Source organism: Perca fluviatilis, chromosome 24 (assembly GCF_010015445.1).
Source record: "Perca fluviatilis chromosome 24, GENO_Pfluv_1.0, whole genome shotgun sequence".
NCBI lineage: Eukaryota > Metazoa > Chordata > Actinopteri > Perciformes > Percidae > Perca > Perca fluviatilis.
In genome coordinates, this window is record NC_053135.1 from 10,616,292 (window position 1) to 10,642,441 (window position 26,150).

Consider the following 26,150-nt stretch of genomic DNA (forward strand, 5'->3'; position numbering starts at 1 on the left):
CTGTGACATGTAAATAAATCATATTTTTGAAGGCAGAAAATAGCATTTTACTGTTGTAGCTGGTCGAGGTGGAACTACTTTTACTTTGTGTACAGTTAGGAAGTTTAGTCCAGTAGTTTCCAACCTGGGGGTTGGGCCCCTCCAAAAGAGAAATCTGAAGGGTTGGGAGATGATAATTGGGAGAGAAGATTAAACTAAAATTCCGCTTTAGACATTTGCGTTCATATTTTGCACATTTCTCTGATCCTTGTTTTTTAATAATAATAATAATAATAATAATAATAATAATAATAAAGTACAATATTTCTATTAATATTTCCCTCTAAAATTGTAGTGGAGTAAAAGTACCTCTAATTTGTACTTGGCAGTACAGTACTCAAGTTACTTACCACCAGTGCTTAAAGTAAGAATACTAAAGTAAAAACACTGTAACTAATAGGACATTTGCAAAGCTCAACATTTCAACCCAACATATACTGTAGATTGCATCATTTCTTGTATTCATTTTTATCCATTTTAATAAATTTACCAACCAAATATACATTTTTCTAACAATCAGTACTGGTTTTTTTTTTTAGCACAAAACAGTTTTGTGGAAAATACACTCTCTCTCTCTCTCTCTCTCTCTCTCTCTCTCTCTCTCTCTCTCTCTCTCTCTCTCATTCAGCTGTCCTGTCAAATAAAGGCCTTTAAACGCCTAAAAAATTATCTTACAAAAAAAGAACTGACAAAAGTATCACTGAACTTCTTCTTTTATGAAAGTAATGAGCTTACTCAAGGGTTCCCACCCTGCTAAACAACAGCTGATCCACAGTCACAGGGCCCGGCTGCCTCAGTGCTTGTGTCTCTCCTGCAGTGAGCTCAGTGTGAACACAAGATGCAATCCTGTGTGAGGCTGGCCTTTTTTTTTTTTTTTAACAGTCCAAATCCTCTCTTTTCATACAAGTTCTCGCTCTAGTGGGAAAGCAAGGAGCAGCCCTCTGCAATTTCATGTAATTATCCCTCCCCATTCAGTCTCTCCGTCTCTTTTATCATCCCTCTTTCTGTCTTTTATTAGGCATTTTGTATTCACTGATATGCCATTTTCCACCAGCTGTGACTTTTTTTTCCTCTCATTTATATTTTCACTTCATCTTTGTGCATGTTTGTGTTGTAGACAGCGTTACATTCAATTAATTTGCTTTCCTATTTACATTTCAACCACTTTTGCGGTATCAGTTAATTATTTTGCAACAATTCAATTTTCCCAACTTTATCCTCTATTTATATTTATTAAAAAAATAAAAATAAAATAAAAAAAAGTCTCTTTCCCTGTCTCTCCCTCTAACTCACCCACACTCTTCTTGTCTTCTTGTCTCTCTATACCAGCAGGGCTCTTTTCAAACACAGGACCACTTTACCCAAAATAGCCTCATCATCATTATTTCACAGCTGGCCTTCAATAACGCACTTATTTCTCGAGTTAAATCTCATTTCCCGCTTACAAAATGTTCTCTCCCCCCCTCCCATCTCGCCATCCATCGGTCCTTTTTCTTTCAAAATCCCTCCCTCTTTTGCTGAAATTTCCGGATAACTAGTTACACTTAGATTTTTCTGCAAAGACATCAGCAAACTCCACGAGTTGAGGTTTGTTTGATTGACGGACTGAGTGGCTGATAGTTGTACTGACTAACACATCGACTCGCTAGTTTAGTTTATTGATTTATAATTTAGTGGACAGTCCCTCTGAAGTAAAAGGAGCAGCTTACGGCTTATTGCCAGCTGTAGTCCCCCCAGCCAATGGTGCAAACTAGGTGACGAAGCAAATTACTGACTGACAGGTTGAGTGTCAATGTGAAATGTAAGTGACTCGGCAGGTTAATAGCTTCTTAGACACTCATAGTTAGGGCTACTGTAGACTGTTTATTATACTATAAAACGAAAACCAGGATTAGGATGGGTCATAACCAGGGTCAACACTGACCAGCTGGTCAGTTTGCTCATTACACTAGCAGGGAACTAAACAATAATACATATTAGAGAAATTAAGGTCACACCTAGAGTGTTCAACTAAAACTTAACCTTTTTGCCAATTTCTCTAGATCCAAACATCTGAGAAAATACTCCTGTGACCCCTTCATTTGGTTTTAAGTAGCAGTACCATCTGTCAAAGACAAGCAGCAATATGTTGTCTTATTTGACAGCCATATGCCTAACACCAACACATAAAAGCTACACTAAATATATACTATATATAATATAACATTTTGTTAACACTTTATTGTATTGGTCTGTGACAACATCCAAGACATTTCCTGGAAACTGTCATTTAATACTAATTATAAAAAAGTACAGTTCAATTGTTACTCTTCCAATTAATTAAGATATAGTCTTTCAGCTAAACATGCAAAAATGTGAAATTTGGCAAGCTACTGGCAAGCATACAATTTAACCTACAGTATATTGAGAGTAAAGTTTACAGTAATAAGTCAATAATGGATGAATCTTTCCTTGCTGTAAAAGCACATTCACATTTTCCCTATAATTGGTGACAAATGACCCGAGTTATTTCCAGAAAACGTACCAGGAATTTATGAACCTGTAAAGTAAAAGCTGTATTAAGGTACTCCTAAACTCTAAATGCTCTTGGTTTTATCCTCAGTATTTCCTTCACCTGTAGGTCAGTTAGCAGGTTGCTGGTCTCTCGGACCCGGGCTCGAGTAGCGTCCAGTTCTGTCTTGAGTTTCTCCTGAGTTTCCCTCTGACAGCTGATCTGTGCCTGAGCTGAACTCATGTTCTGCTCCCCCTCTCTCACCAGCTCCTGGAAGTGGGACACCTAAAGGGATCAACAGAGGGGTTAATACAGCATCAGATTCTTTTTATTTTTTTATTTTTTTTTACGTTTTAGGACTCGTGAGTAGAGTTGATGTGACGTTTCGTACCTCCTGATTGGCCATATTGAGCTTGGCCGAGAGCTCCTCTTTCAAGTTGTCGAGTTGCTGCTGAAGGCGATCACGCTGCTCCTCCAATGACAGGCGCTTAATCTCAAACTCCTGACTCATTTTCTGGAGAATTGTGAGGAGAATGAAGAAGGAAACAAAAAAAAGAGGAACAATCAGAAATTGAAGAAACAGATTTAGTCTAAAAACTTTATATTCAAATAACATCACCAAAAACTACTGGCAGCTCTTTTTCATTTCTGCAGTATTGCTACCGACATATCCGGAAAATATCTCTAAAAAAAGGAGGGGAGTTAAGAAGCCACTGTAAATACCATTCGGGCCATAACATGGAGTTGTGGCAGTTGTTGAGTGTGAAGCATGGCTACTGAATGAAGGAGGGGACACGCGAGTTGGCATTTTAAACTTTAAAGCCCATCTCATTCAACGAGCCAAACGGTTTCTATAATCCTTCAAACCACATAACCAAATCCTTTCTGGGCCGCTCTGTATTTCTCTTATGAAATGCTCCCCCCCACCTTTCTACTTCTTGGTTTGCCTTAGTTTCAGTTATTAATTCCTAGCACTGATATTTATACGGGATATGTTTTATAAAATACAAGCATCATTGTGTTTTGCTTGCATTGTACCAGTTGTTTAATACTGTACTGCTGGATAAACAGCACCATAGTATCCTAAGAGACACATTTCTGGTCAAACCCTATTCATTTCACTGATTTCAAAAGTTTCCCCTTATATGCTGACCATCTGCTGACATAATGCTAATTTAGTAAATGCACAACATGACTTAGATCTTATTATACATTTTCCACACTGTTAATACTGCAGTAGCCATCCCTTTAATGTATCTGGTTGTATTTGATCATTGCAGACGATGCAAATTAATGTAAAAGATTTTGGCGTCAATGCACTTTGATTGATCAGATTATTTATTCATTGGATGAGCCAAAAAGTGACATTCCCACCTGGTTATTTTATCTACAGTTTCTTGAATAGTATCGATTATATCCAGAAACTGCTCCATCACAATACATGTATATCAATATTGTCATATAAAGCTGCATATATACACACGTGATAGTTTGTGGTTTAATCCATATTGCCATTTCCTACTAGATATGCATTGGTTCAGTGTGTAAATAATCATTCACCCCCTTGAGTTGTCTGATGGTGTGAAACATGCAAGTTGTAACCATGTGAAGCTCTACCTTCCTTCCCATACAACGTGAGAAAACTATAAAGCAACCGCCTATCTTATCTTAGCCACATGGGAGCCAACCAGTAATCCACATCCTCTCTCTCTAACCCAATTACAGTAGATGTGCCTGTATCACATTGCTTCCAACCTTTCACAAGGCTCAAGGTTCAATTTATCCTTCCATAACAACATGGAAATTACTAATCAACCAATGCCAATTACGAAAACATTGAGAACACCCACAAAATAAACCCACAGATAATTATACTGTATTCCACAATAAAAACTAGAGCGTACAAAACTAGGATTGAAATACCTTGCATGTGTCCCCTGTGGGATAACGGAGCTTATACAACTGGTAGCTCAAATCAAGCAATCTGATTGGTTCATAGCCACGATACAATGATAACCATATACAACGGCTAGGATTCGTAGTCGAAAGACAGAAAATGAATCCGCGGCTATTTTGATCATCAATGAACCGTTTGCAGTGCAAACATTTGATGGCTCTAGCTTCTCAAATGTAACAGTTTGCAGTTTTCTTTGCTTATAGTAAATTGGAAATCTTTGGGTTTGAGTGTCAAATGAAGACCTTTGATGACATTACCTTGGGTTGGAGGACATTATGATTCACTATTTTCTGATGTTTTTTTTTTTAAGACCAAACAATTAATCAGATTAAGCCAATTAATCATTATTGCAGACCTAGGGCCCTATCTTGCACTCAGCGCAATTGCCTTTGTACACCGACGCATGTATCATTCCTATTTTGCACCCGACGCACAGCGGACTTTTCCCTCCACAGACGCACGTCGGTAAATTAGGGAATGTATTTGCGCTCCTGGGGGTGGTTCAGCGAAAAGAGGAGGCGTGTTCCGGCGCAAACGTTCTTTGGTGCTATTTTGCAGTTTCAGAAAACAATTCCGCCACTGACCAGGAAAAACCTGGTTTAAAGTCAGTAGTGTGTTATTCAGATGCTATTTTAGGGGCGCATGCTTGGCCATAATGTAGCGTGTGCACAACGCGCATACACCTTGCTTCCCTCATCTACACAGACGCATCAATTCCCATTTTTGCAAACCATACATAATTACAAGGAAAATATTACTGAAAATGCGCTTCATGTGTTTGGATAGATCAGGAGGCACTTTACAGTACAGTCCTCAAAAAGTCGCAGCATTCTTTGTGGCTTGTTGTGTTTTACACAACATTTCCATGAATCATGGATGTGTTGATGACATAAATGAGGAAATATTAGAGGACTTAAGGAGACGTGATGTTGAACTACGGCGGGATTGGACACTCCGGCGGGATCTGGTCTGGGAGTGGCGATGCGCGATGCGCTCCTGGTGGAGCGGGTGGAGGGAGATGGAGTGGGGGGAGGAGGAAGGGGCACAACAGGAGCAGGTGGTGCGTTTGGAGGCCCACACTCCATGGCTGCAGCAATCCTCTCCAGACTTGAGGAGATGCGCCCGAGAGGCCACAGCAACATCGCCACCCGGTCAAGACGGGCATTTACTACTTTGCCGCATCCCGGACAGCTCCCGCTGGCGTGCGGGAGGTAAATCCGCCGTTATAATAGCAATCCGCCACGGAACAAGCGCGCCTGCTCTTAAAGGGAATGTGAGATGACGCTCTGATTGGTTTATTGCACGTTACGCCCAAACCACACCTAGCTACTTCAGACCAACCCATTTTAGATTTGCGTCGGGCGCAAGAGTCATTTATCCCGCCGGTATAATAGCAACAGCGCCCGAGATCCGCCCACAAAGCTACTTGCGTTTCACGTTTGATACTGGCGTTTCAGATCGTTAAAATAGGGCCCCTAGTCTTAACGTTCAATAAGACAATCCATACTGTTTACACTGATCTACATCAACATCCAACCACCGGAAGAGTCCAGACAACAGCTGAAGACAAAGACAGTTTACTGTGTCTTAGTTACATTTATCTGGAAACAAACCCACTACATGAATGAATGAATGAATGAATGAATGAATTAATGAATTAATTAACTAACTAACGTCCACAGAAGAGCAGTAAGCAGACGGGAGATTAGAGATATGAGCGGAAAGCCATCTCATCTGGGTTTAAGTAGACTGGTGAATTCTGAATTAATACAGTACATGCAATTTGTGGAATTAATCATGTTATTGCCTCGCTTTAGAAACTCGTTAATATCTTGCTGACAGACATAAAAGTTGAAAGTAAAAATGATGAAGATGATGACTTTTAAAAAAATGATCTGTTCCGTCTTCTCTGTCTATATCCTTGTTTCACCCTCCCCGTCTTCCTACACCCGCGCTAATTTTGCTTTAAATAAAAGCTGACATTAATCTAAAGACGACAAGGCGCAGCACCACTCTGGCTTACATAATATTTCCTTTTTCATAATTTCTCTCTCGCCCCTCTCTCTATCGCTCTCTTTCAGGGACTCTATAAACACACACATATATACACACACACACACACACACACACACACACACACACACACACACACACACACACACACAGCGATCTCTCTTGGCTTGAAGGCAGGATTTAATGTCAATGAAAATCAACAAATTAGCAGTTAGTTTCAAACAGCATTGGAAGCATGAGCTCAAGGGGGAGGGGGGAGAAAGAAATGTTATGAAAGAGGAGTGATATAGGAAGAGACAGAGGGGGAACACCGAGTTCAAAATTATTTAAAACTCAAAATGTGTGTAATCATTTCAGAGGCAGAACATAAGCTGTATTGTTAAAGGAATAGTCTTTTTGAGACACAATGTGGGCAGTTACTCTGTGGTAGTGATATACCATGCTGCCTTAATGCCTCTGAGCTCATTCACTTGCGCTGGATGTCAACAAGCTCCAGTAAGAATGGGATTCTTAATGTTAACGCTGAATGCAGGTGGAGCCATGTCAGCGTGAATAAATTGGGTGTAATGTGCCATAAGGGGCTGCAAGCAGGAGAAAAACAAGCGCTCCTTCCCTTTAAACATTCGAGGAGAAACTAATATTGCTGACCAATCAGATAACGACAACCACTTAGTGCCATTCTGGTGATGTCATCCTGCATCATTCTGGTGACTGACAGCAGATCATGCAGCACCTAACTGCTCCTTATGTGTTTGGTTATTTATGGTATCACAAAAGGGCTCACCAAGAAATAACAGATGAGCATTATTAGTAATAACCCAGTACCAAGTAGTCAAACGATGCCTGCATGTGATCCTTTAACCCAGATCTTGAAGCAAAATATATATATATATATATATATATATATATATATATATATATATATATGTGTGTGTGTGTGTATGTATGTATGTATGTATGTATGTATGTATGTATATATATAGTTTTGCTCACAGCCAATCACTGCAAGCACTCTTCGTTTAAATGCGACGTGCGATTGGCCAACTACCGCAGCAGCTACAACCCTTACAGTCTTTGGTGAAGTTGGCAGTTCAGCATGCCGAGATGCCGCCATTCACATGATAGGTATCGTAATGAAGTAGAATAATAAAAAAAAAAAAATAAAGTATCAAATGAAGTACTCTATTGGTATTGGTATTACTGGTATCGTTAGTAATAAACAGTACAGTCCTCCTCGCTGCTTACAACCATTTGTTGTTGGTAATGCAATGCTGTTGTGGTAAATTAATCACTGTGTAAGTGAATTTAAACAGTGTAATTTGATTTGTTGTTGGCAAGAAGGTCATTTGTATTCACTTCATGCAGCCCCTTTGAACTCAGACAGAGGGGAGAGAGAATGAGAGAAAAAAAGAAAAGTGGAGGAAGAAAGAAAAAAGACGTGACTGAATTAAAGCCGCAGAGAGAAACACAGGGAGAGAGTGATGTTGTTTTCACATCTTAGTCTGAATGTTGACCTAATTAAATGTGTGCAGTCAGTTAAGGGAGCTGCTCATTTCTCAGGGATACATATTTCGTATACGACTGAGGCCATTTCACTATGAGGAGGAAACTAAATTGCTGATGGTGCTGCACTGAAAAGAAAGATACAAAATCCTGAGAGCAACACTCAAGAATCGGATGCAATTACTGTTTTTACATGAAAATTGGGAACTTCAATTGCGTCCTGTTGCATGTTGTGCCACCATGGGGGTCTATATATATATATATATATATATATATATATATATATATTATTAAAATAATGAGGATGTCTACGTTCATAAAAGGGTGTACAAACTTAAGACAAACAATCTCAGAAACCGTTTTCCTCGGACAGCGTTCATTTGTGTCCACATCTCTTAAAATAGTCAAACCACAAGAGAACAACTCTCGCTGAGCTTGTGATTTTGTTTGCAGCGACATTGACAGCGTTGTTTGACAGCAGTGTGTAAACAGAAGACTCAGCCATATGGTAAAGAGAAACACAGCCGTTAGGGTTTCGTTCTTTAAGAATGAATTACTTGTCACTCCTACAGCATTTATTTGAACCAATACGTAGATGTATAATAGGGGTGTGAATCTTCACTGATCTCACGATTCCATTCCGATTATCCTGTTAACGATTCAATATGCCGATGCACCACCTCCTCAATATTATTATACACTGCTACACGTGGTTTTCATCAACATAATTCAAGAATCAACTTCCTTTTTTATTGTATTTGCTCTTAAAAAAGACACTTCCTGAATGTAGCGGATGACAGACAATAAAAATAAAAAAAATCAGTGACTTGAAATTCCACAAGTAACATCAGTAGGCAATAATGGATTATGGTCTGTCACTGCATCTATGCAGAATCGCCCAGGTCCGCATCGCGATGCAATGATCCATTTCAACAGCCCTGATGTATACACCCTCTCAAACCACAGGGGAAAAAACATTTTACCATTATTCTTGCCATATTGTGTAGTAGTGGTGATTACATGGTTTGATGATTCTCCATGTATCAAAAATGTCCTGTTTTTACTCACTCCTGTATCATTATAAAAGAACTCAAATGAGATGGTTTTGTTCTTTTTCAGAATAAAAAAAAGAACACTAGCACTAAAAAGTGAAATGATAAATGCTAACATGGTACTTACCGTCATGAGGACTTTCTTCTCCTCCTCTTTCTCCTGCTGGGCCTCCTCCCTCATGGCCTGGTGTTTCTCCTCCATCTCTTCCAGTGCTCTGACCTGCGCCTCCCTGAAGCGATGCATCTCCTCCTCGTAGTGTGCTCTCAGCCTGCAGAGCTCCTTCTCATAACCTTGGTGCTCCTCACGCAGAGACTGAGGAGAAACAATCAAGGACAAAAAAGTAGGGCTGCACAATTAATCGCAACATGGACTAGTGCAATATCGCAAGTCTAATATTAGCAATATTAGTTAAAGTGCTCATATTATGCTTTTTGGCTTGTTCCCTTTCCTTTATTGTGTTATTTATCTTTTTTGTGCATGTTATAGGTTTACAAAGTGAAAAAGCCCAAAGTCCCCCCCAAAGGGACTTGCCATCTCCAACAGAAAACACTGTTCACAAACTGCTCCAAACATCTCTATTGTAGTCCAGCCTTTGCTTCAGAGACAAACGTGCGTCACTTTGTAACACACGTTATAATGCTCGCCTAGCTGCTAGCGTGACACGCCCTCATGCTCTGCTTCTGATTAGCTAGCAGCTGACCCAGCTACTGCACATGTGCGACTCGCAACAAAGATGGAACAGAAGTGAGATGTCTCACTCTGTAGCTTAAACAGAGAGCTCAACACACAGAGAAAAGAGGAGCAGCTATGGTGTTTTTTGAAAATTAAACCGTGCAAACCTATTCCGATATTCCCTCTAAATAAAATTATGAACCTGAAAATGAGCATAATATGAACACTTTAAAGGCAACCAATGTGTCAAACCATTCTGAATTACGTATTGTGGTGCTGCAGAGACGTCCCGGCCTACAAAACATATCCTACAGACAAATGATACAAAAATTATCATTCCTCTCAATATTGGGAATCATATTTGTCAAAATAGTCGCAATTAGATATTTTTCTCATATCCTCATATATTACCTACAAAAAAGTGTTGTCTTTATACAATAAATGGCCTGTTTCCCCCCCCCCAATCTGCACTGGGATTAAGGAAGGGTTAAAAGCACCTGTTCTAGTTTGAGCACTTTTTGTTTGTGCTGGTCATTAGAGGCCTGGCTCTGGTTGAGCAGAGCCTCCCTCTCCTCCTCCAGCCGGCTGATCTTCTCCTTCAGCCGGCTCTGCTCCACGTCCAGGTTCCTGATGGTGGCCTCGTGGGACATCTGGGTGGCCTGCAGGGAGCCAATCTGACCTGGGAACAGTCAAACCAAAATCCCAAGTGTGTCAAAGAGGCAACACAGTAGGCAATCAGAACAGTTCGGATCTGTTCAACACAGTGAATCAAATCTCCACCACAGGCAACCTTTCAAATTTGAGCCTTTGTCTTACTGCTTTAGGCAACGGTTTCATCAACATATACTGCAAATGGAGTTGTTGAACAAAAAGTATCCTCTATTCAAGTTCCTGTAAGAAAAGACATGCTGCTCATTAAACTTGTAGAGAACTGCTAAATGGGACGGTAAAGTAGTGTGGTACTTTTCTGATTGAAATTGAGTGGGCAGAAAGAAAGCAGATGTTCCAAAAGGAGAAAGTAGTCATGAGCATTTACATGACAAATGTTCCTTTGTTGAATGAATTATAAAAAGGTTTAATCCAGAGCTTTCAAACTTCTTACCAATCAAACCAGTTTCCATTAGGCTTTCTTTTAAGGGTGCTCTTATTCTGATAATTTGTAGCAAAAACGCTCCATGCAGTGAGGCAGAAGGAGTTGTAATGTCATGAGAGGTAACTAGGGAAGGCTAGGGTGCAATAAAGCTAAAAGAACAGGCAAAATTAGAAGGTTCAACAGAGGCTTTATTCTTCCATCAGCAGGTTTCTGAAATGGTAACTCAGGTAGTTTAACTAAAATACTTTAAAATCCAAATCAAAGTCCAAGAACAAACTCAAAACTTCCTGGGGGAGTAAGAGATTCTTTAAAACTAAACAGAATTCCTCAACAGTGATCAACATCAAGTGTCCAGTACTTCCCTGCACCCTTTGTCATGCCTTTGGTGATCCTCAATCCTGCTTCAATTAGATTGCTTAAACACCTACACCCGGGTGAGGGACGAGGCATTCTGGGAGCTGTAGTGGATGCCCCGGCAGCCATTTTGTGATGTTGCTGCCAATCCTGTCTGGGAATGTAGCATCCCTCTACTACCTGGCCCCTTGTGATGCCACAGAGTCTTAAGATCTTCAGGATGTGAATGGCAATGTGTTTACAGAGCCTGCTCTAAAGACTGTCCAACAGCACAAGTTAACACTAGGGGCCCTATTTTAACGATCTGAAACGCCAGTATCAAACGTGAAACGCAAGTAGCTTTGTGGGCGGATCTCGAGCGCTGTTGCTATTATACCGGCGGGATAAATGACTCTTTCTCCCGACACAAATCTAAAATGGGTTGGTCTGAAGTAGCTAGGTGTGGTTTGGGCGTAACGTGAAAATAACCAATCAGAGAGTCATCTCAAATTCCCTTTAAGAGCAGGAGTGCTTGTTCCATGGCGGATTGCTATGGACCTTTTTCACAACAGACATGTTGACTTGTCATAGTAGGAAAAGCACAGCTGAAATTGATAACCTTAACATGGCTCAATTCCATCAAGTGTCCCAGTAAGCTATTTCAGTGAGTCAGCATGCACAATACCAGGGCCTCTCCTAATTGGAATGCAGCCATCATTAATGGGTTTGAATACACCTGTGCTTTTCCTACTATGACGGCGGATTTGCCTGCCGCACGCCAGCGGGAGCTGTCCGGGATGCGGCCAAGTAATAAATGCCCGTCTTGGCCGGGTGGCGATGTTGCTGCGGCCTCTCGGCGCATCTCCTCAAGTCTGGAGAGGATTGCTGCAGCCATGGAGCATGGGCCTCCAAATGCACCACCTGCTCCTGTTGTGCCCCTTCCATCTCCCCCCACTCCATCTCCATCCTCCACCCGCTCCACCAGGAGCGCATCCAATCCAACAGAGTGTCCAATCCCACTGTAGTTCAACATCACGTCTCCTTAAGTCCTCTAATATTTCCTCATTTATGTCATCAACACATCCATGATTCATGGAAATGTTGTGTAAAACACAACAAGCCACAAAGAATGCTGCGACTTTTTGAGGACTGTACTGTAAAGTGCCTCCTGATCTATCCAAACACCTAAAGCGCATTTTCAGTAAGATTTTTATTTTTCACGCTACATTATGGCCAAGCATGCGCCCCTAAAATAGCATCTGAATAACGCACTACTGACTTTAGACTAGCGGGACTAACTTTAGACCAGGTTTTTCCTGGTCAGTGGCGGAACAGTTTTCTGAAACTGCAACATAGCACCAGGGAACATTTGCGGCGGAACACTCCTCCTCTTTTCGCTGAACCGCTGAAGCGCAAATACATTCCCTAATTTACCGACGTGCGTCTGTGGAGGGAAAAGTCTGCTGTGCGTCGGGTGCAAAATAGGAATGATACACGTGTTGGTGTACAAAGGCAATTGCACTGAGTGCAAGATAGGGCCCTATATTTTTTTGTTCATTCTGACTAGGGGTGGGAATCACAGGGTACCGCACGATGCGATACACAATACATGGCTCACGATATCGATAATATCACAAGACAGGAATTCTGCTATAATCAATATATTTCTGGACAATCCTATAATGATACATCACGATATCGGTCTGACTATGAATATAAAAATTTTCAGTCTATAAATTACAGAGCAACTTTTGCTCCAGACTTTTTATTATTATTATAATAACCTTTATTTAACCAGGAGAAACCCATTGAGATTGAGACCTGGCCAAGACAGGCAGCAGCATATACAAAACACATACCGTATTTTCTGGACTATAAGTCGCATCAGTCAAAAAATGCGTCATGAAGAGGAAAAAAACATATATAAGTCGCACCGGACTATAAGTTGCATTTATTTAGAATAATTTATTTTTTTTCATCTGTCAACTACACAATAGCACACAGAACAACAGGCTGAATACAGTAGGTGTCCGGTATGTTAACGTAACACATTAACAGTTATTGAACGATACAATAGCACAAAGAACAACTAGCTACAGGGGCGTGGAGCATGGGTGTATTAAAAGGCGTGGAGACGTAGCTGCACCGTTGACAAGCCCCTCCCGACTCGTTCCTCCAGCTTTGGCTATCTTGCTTTCAGCCCGCGATAAGCCGATTAGCTTTCTTTGTTTTCTTCATTGCAGTATGAGTAACCTTTTCGCCAGTCCCTCACAAGTTTCTCCCTCATTTCAAACTTTCTTTCTGCTGCTCGATTACCGTTTTTTTACTACCTGCAGTTTGTTATCTCTTTTCTTTCTCAGTTGTCTTTAGGAGTAGCATTCTAGTTGTCACAAGCCAAGAGCGCCCTCTCGCGGCTGTAGACGGTAATGTTTTCAGTATGAATTAACATGTAAAAACATGTTAAATTATATATATTTTGATATATAAGTCGCACCTGACTATAAGTCGCAGGACCAGCCAAAGTAGGAAAAAAAGTGCGACTTATAGTCCAGAAAATACGGTAGTTACAGACAAGAAACACAAGAGGACAAAGTTAATAGAACTAAAATAAAACAAAAGCAATTCACATTACATCGATTTAAACTAGCCATTTTTGTAACCAGGAAAAAAGTATTGAAAACACTGACATCTTAAAGAGTCTCCCTCCATTTCTTGAATTTTGGATTTAAAAGCATTGTGCTACCGAGATTAATTCATTTGGTCTCAAGTCATTCTGCAGCGTAATCCATGCAGAGGGGGCAAAGTACACAAAAGCCTCATTTCCCTGTTCTGTGTGCGCATTAGGGACAGAAAGCAAAATGATGTCCTGAGAACGTAAGAAGTGCCGACCAGCACTTTTCCGCGTGATAAGAGAACAAATGTAGGGAGGTAGCACACCAAGCATTGCCTGATAAAGAAAGTTATACCGGTGATAGAGCCTACGGGTCGCCAGAGCAGGCCATCCTACTCAAGAGTATAACTCGCAGTGGACTTAAACGTGGCTGGGACATCTGTTATTTTCCTCTCCTGTCGGTCATCCCATTGAAAACCTCCTCTAGTTATCTTATGTTCAAGTTTCCCTCATTCATGTGTTGAGTGCCTCGAACGATTCTGGGAGCAGGTAAAATCTATTTAGAGTGCCTAGGGCCAAATGTATAAACGATGTATATTCACCATTTCCCACATGTAAATGAATTAAAAGGTAGAGAGAGGAAATCAAATAATAAATTAGCATAAGTAGTTTTCTTGCCCTTACTGTCTATGAAATTGTGCTTCGTCTAAAGACAGTAGAACAGACAGTAGTATTGATATGGAGCTGAGTGCAAATTCTTTCAGGACTTCAGCGTTGGTCTTCGGGCTCCTCACGCCACCATCAGTGTCTAGACTCCATTGGGGGGTTCATACTTCGGCCCTACCCCTTTTAAAAATGTTCTCAGAATTTGTAAATGGCGGTGGGGTCTAATCTCCAAAGACTGTACTGTACATTTTACGCACATGTACAATAAATCATCACATATCTGAAATGAAGTCTCCTGATTGAAATGCAATTAGGTAATTAAGAGCATGTCTAAATCTATTTATGAATAACTACTAGAGTTTTTGCACGGTTTCTCAGTTTCACAACGACTGAGATTAATATAACAGAACCATGTATGGCTCTATAAATCTGACTTTTAGTCATTTTAGTGGTGAGTCTACACAGTTTTAAGTGGCCCCAGGTGGACAGTAGGTAGTTATCGCTTTCACATTTGTCTCCACATACACAGAGTTCCTTCATCCTCGTGTTTGGGTCCATTTACAATAAGCCACAGCTTTTTCTCTTAGCAGGGCAACTGTACGCTGTGTGTCTTTTTCCTCTCAGTTTTGCAATTTGGTAACTTGAAAACATTTGCTAAAGTACACCTCTCTCTCTAGAATGCACACAAGCTAAATTGAAAGTGAGCGACAACCTCATGCAGTTCACTGCAACAGTTCCAGTACAGGAATGTCCAGGTGACTACTTAATAATTTTATGTTATCAGAATCTCTACAATAAGGTGGTGACTAAAATGCTATCATGACATCAATAGTCATAATGGAAAGAAAAAAAACATGAGAATAAGCCCCAGGCTGAAAATGATTTCCCTTTAACAGATGTGTAAAACATCTGTATACTTTATTAGTGAACGACAATAGGTAGAGGAACATCTTACTGGCTTTATGGAGGATTTCAGTTGCCTGCTGTTGAACTCGTTCCCTGCTGCCGTCTAGTTCATACTCTGTGTCCTTCAGCTGCATCACCCAGATCTCTCCATCCTGGATGGCCTCTTCCAGCTGTTTGTGCAGGTTCTGCAGCACACACAGAAACACACAGGCATACTCACCACTACACGACACACAATGCAACAACAACATATTTTAAAACCCAGTCATATCTCTCCCTCTGCAGACTAGAGTCACATAAACCTATCTAGCTATTCAGACTCTGCAGATTTGCCTGCAGGACCATAAGTGCACACCACATTAAATTTCCCACCAACACTGAGATCCTTGAAAATCTTTTTCGCCCTGAGGCTTTCATCTTTGTGTTTGTTTTCTGCAACTGTTTTTCATCCAATTTCGTCCACTTTCCTACCCACATTTAACCAAAAGAAGACTCTCATACTATTTGTGCTTTGTTAGGAATACTGTAAATAAAAGAAGAAATTGGTAGTTTGTATGTATGAGCAGCAGTTGTCAGCATGGCTTAGCACTATTAAAATGTGGTTATTAACAAATCAGTGTTTAGTTTGCCTAAAAAACAAGTGCATCATGTCCATCAATGCACGCACGCACGCACGCACGCACACACACACACACACACACACACACACACACCTTGATAGTTCCCTCGGCGTTGGCCAGCGATGTCTGCAGTCTGTTGGTCTTGTCTCGGTTCTCTCTGGCCTCCTCCTGAGCTTTCTGAAGCTCACTCCTCAGCTTGGACAGAGAGCGCTGCAGCGCTGCTTCCTGAGCCTGGAACTCCTTACGAAGCTCAACCTTCACATGAGCAGAGACATTACATCATTCACTCTGGGAGATGAAGACATCCAGACAGTTGGCTGTGAAAAAGCTCTGATAAATCCACTGGATGCTACCAAGCAGCAACCTCCCGTGTAGGGCTGCAGCTATCGATTCTTTTTGTAATCGATTAATTTAGCACTTTATCGATCGATTAATCTGATTTTTTTTTTTTGCGTTTTTAAACAACCCAAACTAGGGAAAAAAGCTATATTTTCGGAAAAAGCATAATTTGTATTGCCTACATTGCTTACAATATCATCTCTCAAAAAACTAAACATATTAAGTGCATTTAAGTGCCATATTACATTGTTTTTAAAGATTTTTTTTTTTTAAATGATATCAACCTCAAACTAAGGCATACATTAAACATACACAAACATTACATTAAGTTGTGCAACTTAACTTTCAGAACTACAAGTTTCAACCTGAGAGTGATACAGTAGGCCTATATGTAAATATTAGTTATACTCAACCTATTTTCATTTATATATTTGATTATAATGTCACACAGCTCTGTTACATTTATGCTATTAGATCGTTGATCAGCTGTTTCTCCGGAGAGAGCGAGAGAGAGAGAGAGAGAGAGAGAGAGAGAGAGAGATGCGCAACAATCAGCTGTTTTTCCGAAGGGATAGTCAACGCGTCGGCTCATCAGATCGTGGTCACCACTACATATTTTCTTGTCTTTGTTTTTGGTAGTTGTTGTGTTTGGTGTAGTTTCATCGTCCATATGACTCTGTGATTTACTTTAGTCGGTCCTCTTCGTGGAATGGATGATTAAGTTAGACGTCGTGCTATTATCGTGGTAAGCTAGTTTGATTTTGCAGTAGACATACTGTACAGAGTTTTAATTACGTTTGAACTGATTCCAAACTTTGGACACTTTCTGTCGTTTTCTCCAGCCTGTCTCTTCTCTTAGCCCCTCGCTATTTACGCTCTAGCATGTGTCGCCAGCAGCAGACTGAGCCGCGTCTGTGCGACAGTAATAATGCTCCGTGCGGAAACACCGTCCGTCAGCGATACAACGTTGGTAACATTGATTTAACGAAGCTTCGAGGCAGTCATTTTGCATCGAGGATTTTTTGTAATCGAATTATTCGAGTTATTCAAGGAATCGTTTCAGCCCTACTCCCGTGCTGAAAAATGAAGCCAGTGCAGAAGTGCCAAAAACTGCAGTTCATCGAGTGGCCACTCTAGGGCTAGCTCGGCCAAAAGGGAGTCAATCCTCATAGACCCCCTATGTTAAAATGCCCAATGTTACAGCAGAATTAAACATGTAGTTCACCATTCATGAACACTGTGGGGGTAGGGAATTCTTTAATAACTTACCCATTTAAATTATATTCAGGCATAATTAAGGGTGCTCTACTTTCAGTGACAAGTGGTTGCGTGTCACAGGTTGTTCTGCTTCCCCCATTGACCATTACAAATAAATGAATGCAGCTTGACGGCCATCTTACTTTACTTGCATCTGTTGTAATGCCAACTTTTACTTGTTTGTGTACTGTATCATTTTTCCTCAACACGCAATTATTTTGTATTGACGTGTCTGTGGTGTTGTTTTACCTCGGTCCTTTTCCAGGCCAGCAGGTTCTCAGTGGTGAGCTGGTGTGTTCTCCTCATGGCCTCCAGCTCCCTCTCATAATACTCCTGAGCCTTGCCCAGCTTGGCCTCAAACTCCTCCACCAGACGGACCTTGTCCTTCGATATCTCCTCCACCCTCTCCATCAATGCTTCCACCTACACCGAGAAAAAGATAAATGGAGAGCAAGTCTTTGTGTTTTGCTACAATACATTCATAAATCTTTGAAAACGGCGTAAAAACTGTAAATATATCGTGTACGTATCTTATCTTTTTTTTTAGAAGATTATTCTTTAGTAAATCTGTTATATTGGAACAGTTGAGAGGAAAGGAAAAATGGGAATAAAACAAGGGGATGACATGCAACAAAGGTCCATTTCCAGATTATAACCACTGCATGTTCATATTATACTCATAAGCCAACTGCACTAACAAAACAACCCTATTGTTTTCAATGCCAAAAACACTTACTAATAAGCCTCCAAAACAGCAATTACCCTTCAAGTAACTTGCTGTATAAACTCTCCACAAAAGCCCAAGATAACATGCTTCCACCCAAAAATGTTGGGCTTTTAAAACACTATCTATCTTCCTTCTTCTCTCACTCTTAGCCCACCTCTTGTCTATGGAGCTCAGCCAGTTTCTCCTGGTCTTCGGAGGAGGTGGCGCTCTGGTTCTGCTGGTTGTTGAGGAGTTCCTCCACCTCCTGGCGGTGGGTGGCCCTCAGCTCCTCCAGCGCTCGCCGTTTATCCGCCTCAAACTGGGCCTGAGCCTGGCTGAACGCCCGCAGCTTCTCCTCAAAATCCCGACGCATCTCCTCCACCTATTGAAACCACGGAACATATTCTATTCTGTTTGAATCGTTCATGTGGTAATTGCCAACTCAGTCGTAGCCTGTGCCAAGCTAAATGCTCACAGCATCTCTTGAAAATCCCTCTGTTGTAAGTGGAAAAGTGCAAAAATATTTAATTCTATTACCTTATGCTGTCAGTATACTTAATTGTTATTTCTCTCAGTGCCAAAACAAATGCTTGCAGCTTCTCTAGCGTGTTGAAAACGACAGTAACAAAGAAACTTGCTGTAACATCAAACAATCTGACAGACATGAGGTGGAAAAATATACAAAAATGTAATATGGGATGGGATGTGATGACAGCAGACTCGTTCAGGTTGGTCAAGAGGGAATCTCTTTGGTCAAGCTGGAAGTGGACAGTGTGAAGGCAGTGGCAGAGAGGAAGACGAGGGACAACACCAACGCTAACATACACCAATCCCAACATAGATGAACTGAAGATGAACTGAGCTTATTCAGTCACCAGCTCAGCACGTCTAAATGCACTTCAGGAGTTGATTCATGCCCACTGCCGTCAGACTCTACAAAAGCAGGCGTAGATGATATTGTGTCATACGAATGACGGTATGATATGATACATGACATGATATATCTAATCATATTGGATTGATATTTAGTTAACCTACATCTTTATACATTCTATATGGTTTTATTGTAACTTTACATCATTTCTGCTTAATGCTCATTGGATTAAATATATCTCATGAATCATTTGGCTTGGCAACGCCTCGGGTTCCCCACAAAGAGCTGGAAAACATTAGCCTGCTGTCCCCGCAACCCAGCCTCGGATAAGCAGATGAAAATGGATGGATGGCTTATTGGATTATTGGATAGCTAATACATCTAAAAGATGCTGATGCTTAACAGAGAAGACTGGATCTCGTAACACCCAATGTCAAGCTTTTGACCATTCATAGATAAAATATCTTTTTTGTTTTGTTTTTTTATCTAAAAAGTGGTATAGAGTATATTAGTGGAACAGCAGTGACATGTTGTGTGTTAGACATACCGTTACCACAGCAGTGGCATATACCAGTTAAGAATGGACATAAAGCAGCATGCCATTTCTACTTTGAGTTACCTTGTCAGTGTTGCATACTAGTACTAATAAGCACAACTCAAAACTAAGTATGGATAGTAGATCATATGTATGTTTACCTGCATTAAACAGGGTCAGTGAATGACAATGCATATTGTTCCTCCCAGTGCAAAAACAGCAGAACATAGGCTTTTAACGGACTGTGTGATTATACAGTATGTTGTCTGTGCGTTTGTGTGTGCGTGCCTGCGTGTGTGTGGGCGCGTGCGTGTGTGAGTGTGTGCAAAGCCTTACCTCTCTGCTCATAGAAACCACTCTCTGTGTGTGTTGGGCTTCAGTGCAGAGCTGTGAATCCTCCATTCTCTGTCTGTACATCTCAAACTCTGCTAAAGCCTGACAGTAACAAAACATTACAACAGCCGTGTTACATTATTTTACATTAGCAACTGCCATACATACATTACGCAAATGGACATGCAATCACTGCTATATTATATCACAAGATTATTAGATGTCATTCAGCTAAATTCCGACTTAATTAATTCCATTATTTAAATACGGCTAGAATAAACAATGCCATTGGAAATAAATTGTCTCTATAATTTATGGATATGTGAAGCTCTACAAAATGTCCACTTTGAGCAAACAGAAACAAACAAAGCGTCACTAAACACAACCAAACTAAATGAAGCTCCTGTGGTGCCCAGCAGCAGTGAATGACCTGTCTCTTCATGTGTTCGTGGAGATCGACAGATTCTTCCAGACTGGCCAGCCGCCGCCTCAGGTCCGCATCGTCCACCATCTTACTCTTGTACTGCATGATCTTGTCTCTGGTTTCGGTCACAATGTGCTGGACCTGAGCAGCAGGGGGAAAAAAAACATTTTGAAAGCTGCAGAAATAATTTAACAATTTAAGAATTCACGTCACAGTTTGGTCTCATAAATGACTGAATGTATACAGCCAGTTTGTCGATATATATATATATATAAACTCTTAAAACTTATGACATTGAACTATTTTGTTCCATTGCAACATGTAGAGGATTTCCAAAACCCAAATACAGAGTGGGTGGAAAAATGCAGAAATAGATAAAAGCGCAACAACTGCTGTCTCCAAATGTTTCCTGGCAGGAGAGAAAAGTTTCACTTTGAAAATGTAACACTTGAAAATTAACAACTTGGACTATGGTCAGTGTTTCCTCTATGTTGACGAAAAATGTAGTCGCAGTTGCCTTTTAAATTATCCTGCTGCTCAACTTGCAATTTAACAACAAGTAGAACTATTCAGAGGTTTTTGGGCCCATTCAGTTTAACTCCACATACCGTTGTGTTGATGTAGTTTATTGTTCACTTTCTTCCGAGTCGACTATTAAACGAACAGCTTCACCAAAACAGCTCCACCAAAAACGTCAACGCAGTGTGTCCGTTCTAAGTGTAGACCTGTTCCTATAGTTCCTCCAAAAATTACAGTTCAATCACAACTGAAAATATGCCTCATTGTGTGTGAATAGAGGTGAATAAATATATTTGTTTGTGCAGCGAAGTGTCAGTTCCGTTTCATACATAAAACATTTGGAGGCAGGACGGGGGGGGGAGGGTGGGGGGTTCGGACAGACCTGCCCCCACTGCTAAAAAGAAATCCTAAAGGAAACACTGTATGGTACACTAAAGCTTCTCTCTGAAAGCAATCTGAATGAAATTAACATTTAAACCAGTTTCATATTTGGCTTTGATCTTGTTCTTAAATAAACGTATCATGGCTTTTGATCTAGAGCCAGACTTATTCTATTTCTATGAAACCAGTCCAGAATATCAACCGAATGTTGAATTAAAAACAGAACTTTTTTTGCAGCAGCAGCTGAAGCCTGGTTGCAGTTTATTCAAGGTAAAAAACAGCAAAATGACATGGGTAATAATCACACTTTGATAATGTGCATCACTCAAATTATAGACTGCAGATGGAGCACATACATACTCGTGACAAATTAAAGGAAAAAGTTGAATGCAGGATTAGTGAAGCATAATAAGAGCAGATGCTTCTAAATATGGCATGGGGAGGTGAATCCAATCCTGTTGCCTTCACAGTAGGGCTGCACAATATATCGTTTTGTTATCGTCATGGCAATATCGACTGGCGCAATAAACACATCGCAAAAGGCTGTGATGTATCGCAAAAGACACTCAAGAGATTTTTTGAGATAGTTGAAAGAAAATTAGCCTGACGTGGTCATAATCAGATTCTAGTCAGAATGTGAGTCTGAAACCGCTCCATTGGGCTGTGATTATGGGGCGTGTTCCAACCGAACCAGGAAAAAAAATGCCTCTGCATTCATTGGATAGACCTACAACCAATCAGAGCAACGGAACTCAACTCAACTGTCAACAGAACTAAATAAATAGTCTCTGACAGAACTCAACACTGTGTATCGTCTCCATAGCAACCACTCTTTGCACAATGCATTCGTTCTAACTTCCGACTTTTAGACTTTTTTGAAGCTGGATATATCATTTGTTGCGTGTAAATATGAATGTGGATGTTCAATGTTAGTGATAGTGACATGCTTGCTACAGTTGCATTTCTAGAGATGAATCGAAGAAAACACGTTTTATTTCTCTGATTCACGGCTTTGTTCTAGTGCCGCTGGGCGCTCTCTTTCTCCAGTCTCTCTCTATCTCTCTCCACCATATAACACAACCGTGCTTTGTTCTAACGCCACTGGGCGCTCCCTCTCTTCACTCCCTCTCTATCTCGCTCCACCATATAACGCTACCGGCGCTTTGTTCTAACGCCACTGGGCCCTCTCTTCACTCCTCTACCACAAAAAAGTTTTTTACGCTTCCTCTTCTCCTCTCTATCTCGCTCCACCATATAACGCTACCGTGCTTTCGGAGAGTTGTTGAGGCTCCTCCGCTGAGGATTTTAAAATGAATTTTGATCGTGTCTGTTACTTCTGTAACAGACACGATGGTGGAATCTACACATCTCAATTCTCCAGCGGCAGCCACCTGTTGTAAACAAATTCAACCCAAGCGTTCTTTGGTGACGTAGTTGATTCTGTTACTGTTGATCATCTGTCCAACAATCTGATTGGTCCGAACAGATCCTGTTCGGGCAATATTAAAGTCCAGACCGAACTTCCCGACCTCGAATGTTGTGGGCGGGGCTAAGTTCGGCTGGCATCCAGGCTAAAAGAAAATATCAAAACTGCACTTTAAAATGTTATTGTCTTTTTCTTTTTTTTAGTGGTGCCTTTTATATTCAATTAAATGTTCAAAATGTTCAATAAAATAATGCTAGAAAAATGTTTCCTTTCATTTGTTTTAAATTCAACAGGCAATTTGTTATACGGAAAGCAGCAGAAAGGCAGAACTGGGTACACTTTAATATCTGTTAATCGTTTTTGCGATATTCAACAACATTATCACATATTTTCCTCATATTGTGCAGCCCTATTTTACAGTCACCAGATCTCACCCAACTGAACACCCAAAGGAGATTTGAGTAATGTGTTAGATACCGCCAACATCAAATTACCAAATGAGGGAACATCTTTTGGATGATGGTGTTCATCAGTCCAGTAAAGGATCCAAAAACCTAAAAAGAATATATGCCACTGGGCCTGTTCTAAAGGCTTGTGGTGGTAAAACACCTGACCTCACTAACTAACACGTTATGTTGGTGTTTCCTTTCATTTAGCAGCCATCTGCACCTGCCACTTTCATATAGCTGTAAAGTGAGTTAATCAGCTGAAAGGACAGGGTGTCGCCCATTTAAACTGTTGTAGATAACAGATGCTGGTTAGACATGAATCAATCTATGCTGTACGTTGCCAGCAGCAGCAGTGAGTGAAGCAGCGTCAGTGTAGCAGGGATCAGTGAGGAGGGAGTCATATTTGAAAGGGCCGCCTTGATGTGAGACTGGCTGTGATTGGTGCGTGTCTGATAGGAATGATAATTCCATTAGCGGGAGTAGGACTTCCGTGGCCTGCATGAATTAACGCTAAGCTTAATAAAATAAAGGTGAAACAGACGAGCAGCATGTATAAACTAGGTTTGCGCGATTTTGGAGAGGTCTATGTGGGAGCACCTTCCCCCCAAATACGACTAAAACAAGGGTGCATCAACACAGTGCAGCATTGAACTGCTCCCTGCAGACAGCTTAAATACAGTACGGTCAGTCTTGACACCAAAATTGCCTCCTGCCCCTCTACACCCACTGGAGCACACTGCCAGTCACTAAAATACTGAACAGGCTCCTCACTCAGGAGAATGTCACTTCACCACGAATAACAACATTTGAACACATACTCTCTATCGCATGACAACTTTACTCATTTCTGGAGTAGCGAGAGTGTCTGTGTTAGTGATGGGTAGTGACCGTATCCACATTTTTTTGCTCTATATAATAAATATAGGTGTTTGGTGCTCTGTTGGGTCCGTACCTCGTCCTCGTGGGCTTCTTTCAGAGACTCAATTTCTTCCTCGTGCTCGTCGTTCTTGGTGTTGAGAGCATAAATTACCTGGAGACGGGAAGAGAATTAGACGACAGAATGAGGACGGAATACATAGCCCTTATTAACTGTTTCAATATCAGATCGATAGTTCTACAGTGAAGAGTGAAGCTCAGTTCTGCATGCAGAGTGCAACAAAATCAATAGCAATAACATCAGGAGAGGAGAGAAGTAGGTTTCGCACACACACACACACACACACACACACACACACACACACACACACACACACAGACAGACAGAGTCGTGGATTCACAGCAGTTTTAAAAAGCTTTAAAAAAACCTCTCACCTACTTTTTCTGAAGTGTTTTGTGTCTAAACCTTTCTTTACCAATGAGTGTTTCATTACGAAAGCCAAGAAAAGCTGGGCTTTTTGGAAAAAAAGCTTGACATGTGTAGACCTAGAGTAACAAACTGAGCCAGGGTTACAGCACACGCAAAGCCAAATGAGCCCACGTGTTTGACGTCGTCAAACACAGCAAGTCACAGCAAACGAGATGGAGACAGAAAGAGAAAGCTGTGATAGCCAAACATGAAATCACAGCGCTGACGAAGTTCTTTGTGGCAAAAAGCTTAGAAAACAAATTTGGTGTGAACATGTTTGAACCTTTTTCACGTTTCTAAGTAAACCCCAAAATGAACTAAAATCCCATATGGTTCTCAGATACGGTACCGTGAAGCTCTCCACAAAACAAGCCTAAGTGAAAAACATCTTGTGAGTCATGCTCGCACTCTCTCTCTCTCCCAAATATATAAGTAGGTTTTATAGGTGCTGAAGCTAAATGATATGCAGGAGGAGCTTTAAAAAAAAAAAAAAGCTTAAGCTTCAGCAAATTGAAGCCCCCTGTGAGCAGCTAATATTCAGTCATGGTCAGCTGAATTACAGCCCCGCTGGCATTAGAACTAGAAGCTCCACATTTTCTTCCACCTACAGGTGAGGTGAAAAGTTACATACAGCACGCAATGGACGCATACATGGTAATTATCCTCTGTAAGGCATAATTACACGGGCATGTCATTATTATTTTCTGGCTTTTAAACACAACTTGGATCAACATCAAAGTAATTATTAGGGCTGGGAATTCTCTATTTTATTGAAAGCTCCACTATACAGCAAATACTAAAACCACTGCTGTCAAACATCTGTACCTCAGCCCCAGATAACATGTATTACACACTGTATAGGTGCCTCATCAATTAACTGTAGTGAGCCCCAAAGTGTACTGACGTCTGTTTGGCCAACTTAACAAATGCCCTTAAAGGCAACATGGTCTTTTTTTTATCTCTGTACATTTTAGGCTTAGACAACAAGCCTCTTTGGGTTAACCACGTGCCTTATTCTCATAATGATCATGTTTGTCAATTAGTGTTTCTGACATAATGTCATGGTTTCATGCAGGGCTGGGTGAACACCTGAAGCTGTGCTAGGCCTTATGTGCAATGTATGAAGGGAGAGCAATCCCACTTTAGGAACGCCTAGACTAAAAGTCCCAGTACACTTCACACAAGCTAGGAGTTTGAACGACATGTTGTCGTCAACCGCATCTAAAGACAAAAGGGTTTTAAAAGTGTCAGTCTCTCCTCCTAAGATATTTATATTTATAGATATGCTGCACTCAGTTGTTCACCCACAGCATGACAGAAGAAGTCACGAGAAGACTGAAAACACATAAGAAAGAGAAGATTAAACCCTGCCTCTGTGGGAGTGGTTATCAGATTGTCTGCTTTCGAAAAAGTTACAACGATTGTCACCGCCACCCCAACTGCTGTTGTCAGAAAGAAGGCAGTTTGATGACAAGCCCTTTGTTTGAAGCATACTGAGGCCCTGAAGCCACCCTAATGATCACAAATGAGTCCTGGTTACTGAAATCACACTAAATGTGTTTCATGCCGTTGCAGCTAACTGTTGCATGACTGGAATAGACAAGT

At 40.9% G+C, this 26,150-nt stretch overlaps 1 protein-coding gene across 6 annotated transcripts in view; it reads right to left on the reverse strand.

The window, feature by feature from the left end:
* The window catches only part of LOC120554091 (protein FAM184A-like), a 54,844-nt gene that overhangs the window by 21,203 nt on the left and 7,491 nt on the right, over positions 1-26,150 (reverse strand). For 5 of the 6 annotated variants that reach the window (XM_039792697.1, XM_039792702.1, XM_039792701.1 and 2 more), the window contains exons 2-12: positions 24,153-24,230; positions 20,432-20,566; positions 20,005-20,103; positions 18,435-18,641; positions 17,803-17,976; positions 16,051-16,212; positions 15,387-15,522; positions 10,226-10,407; positions 9,183-9,368; positions 2,922-3,044; positions 2,654-2,815 (exon numbers count right to left, since the gene is read on the reverse strand). In XM_039792697.1, coding sequence (XP_039648631.1) covers positions 2,654-2,815; positions 2,922-3,044; positions 9,183-9,368; positions 10,226-10,407; positions 15,387-15,522; positions 16,051-16,212; positions 17,803-17,976; positions 18,435-18,641; positions 20,005-20,103; positions 20,432-20,566; positions 24,153-24,230 — 1,644 coding nt within the window. The remainder of the gene's footprint in view (positions 1-2,653; positions 2,816-2,921; positions 3,045-9,182; positions 9,369-10,225; positions 10,408-15,386; positions 15,523-16,050; positions 16,213-17,802; positions 17,977-18,434; positions 18,642-20,004; positions 20,104-20,431; positions 20,567-24,152; positions 24,231-26,150) is intronic. The other variant, XM_039792700.1, reaches the window with a different exon arrangement.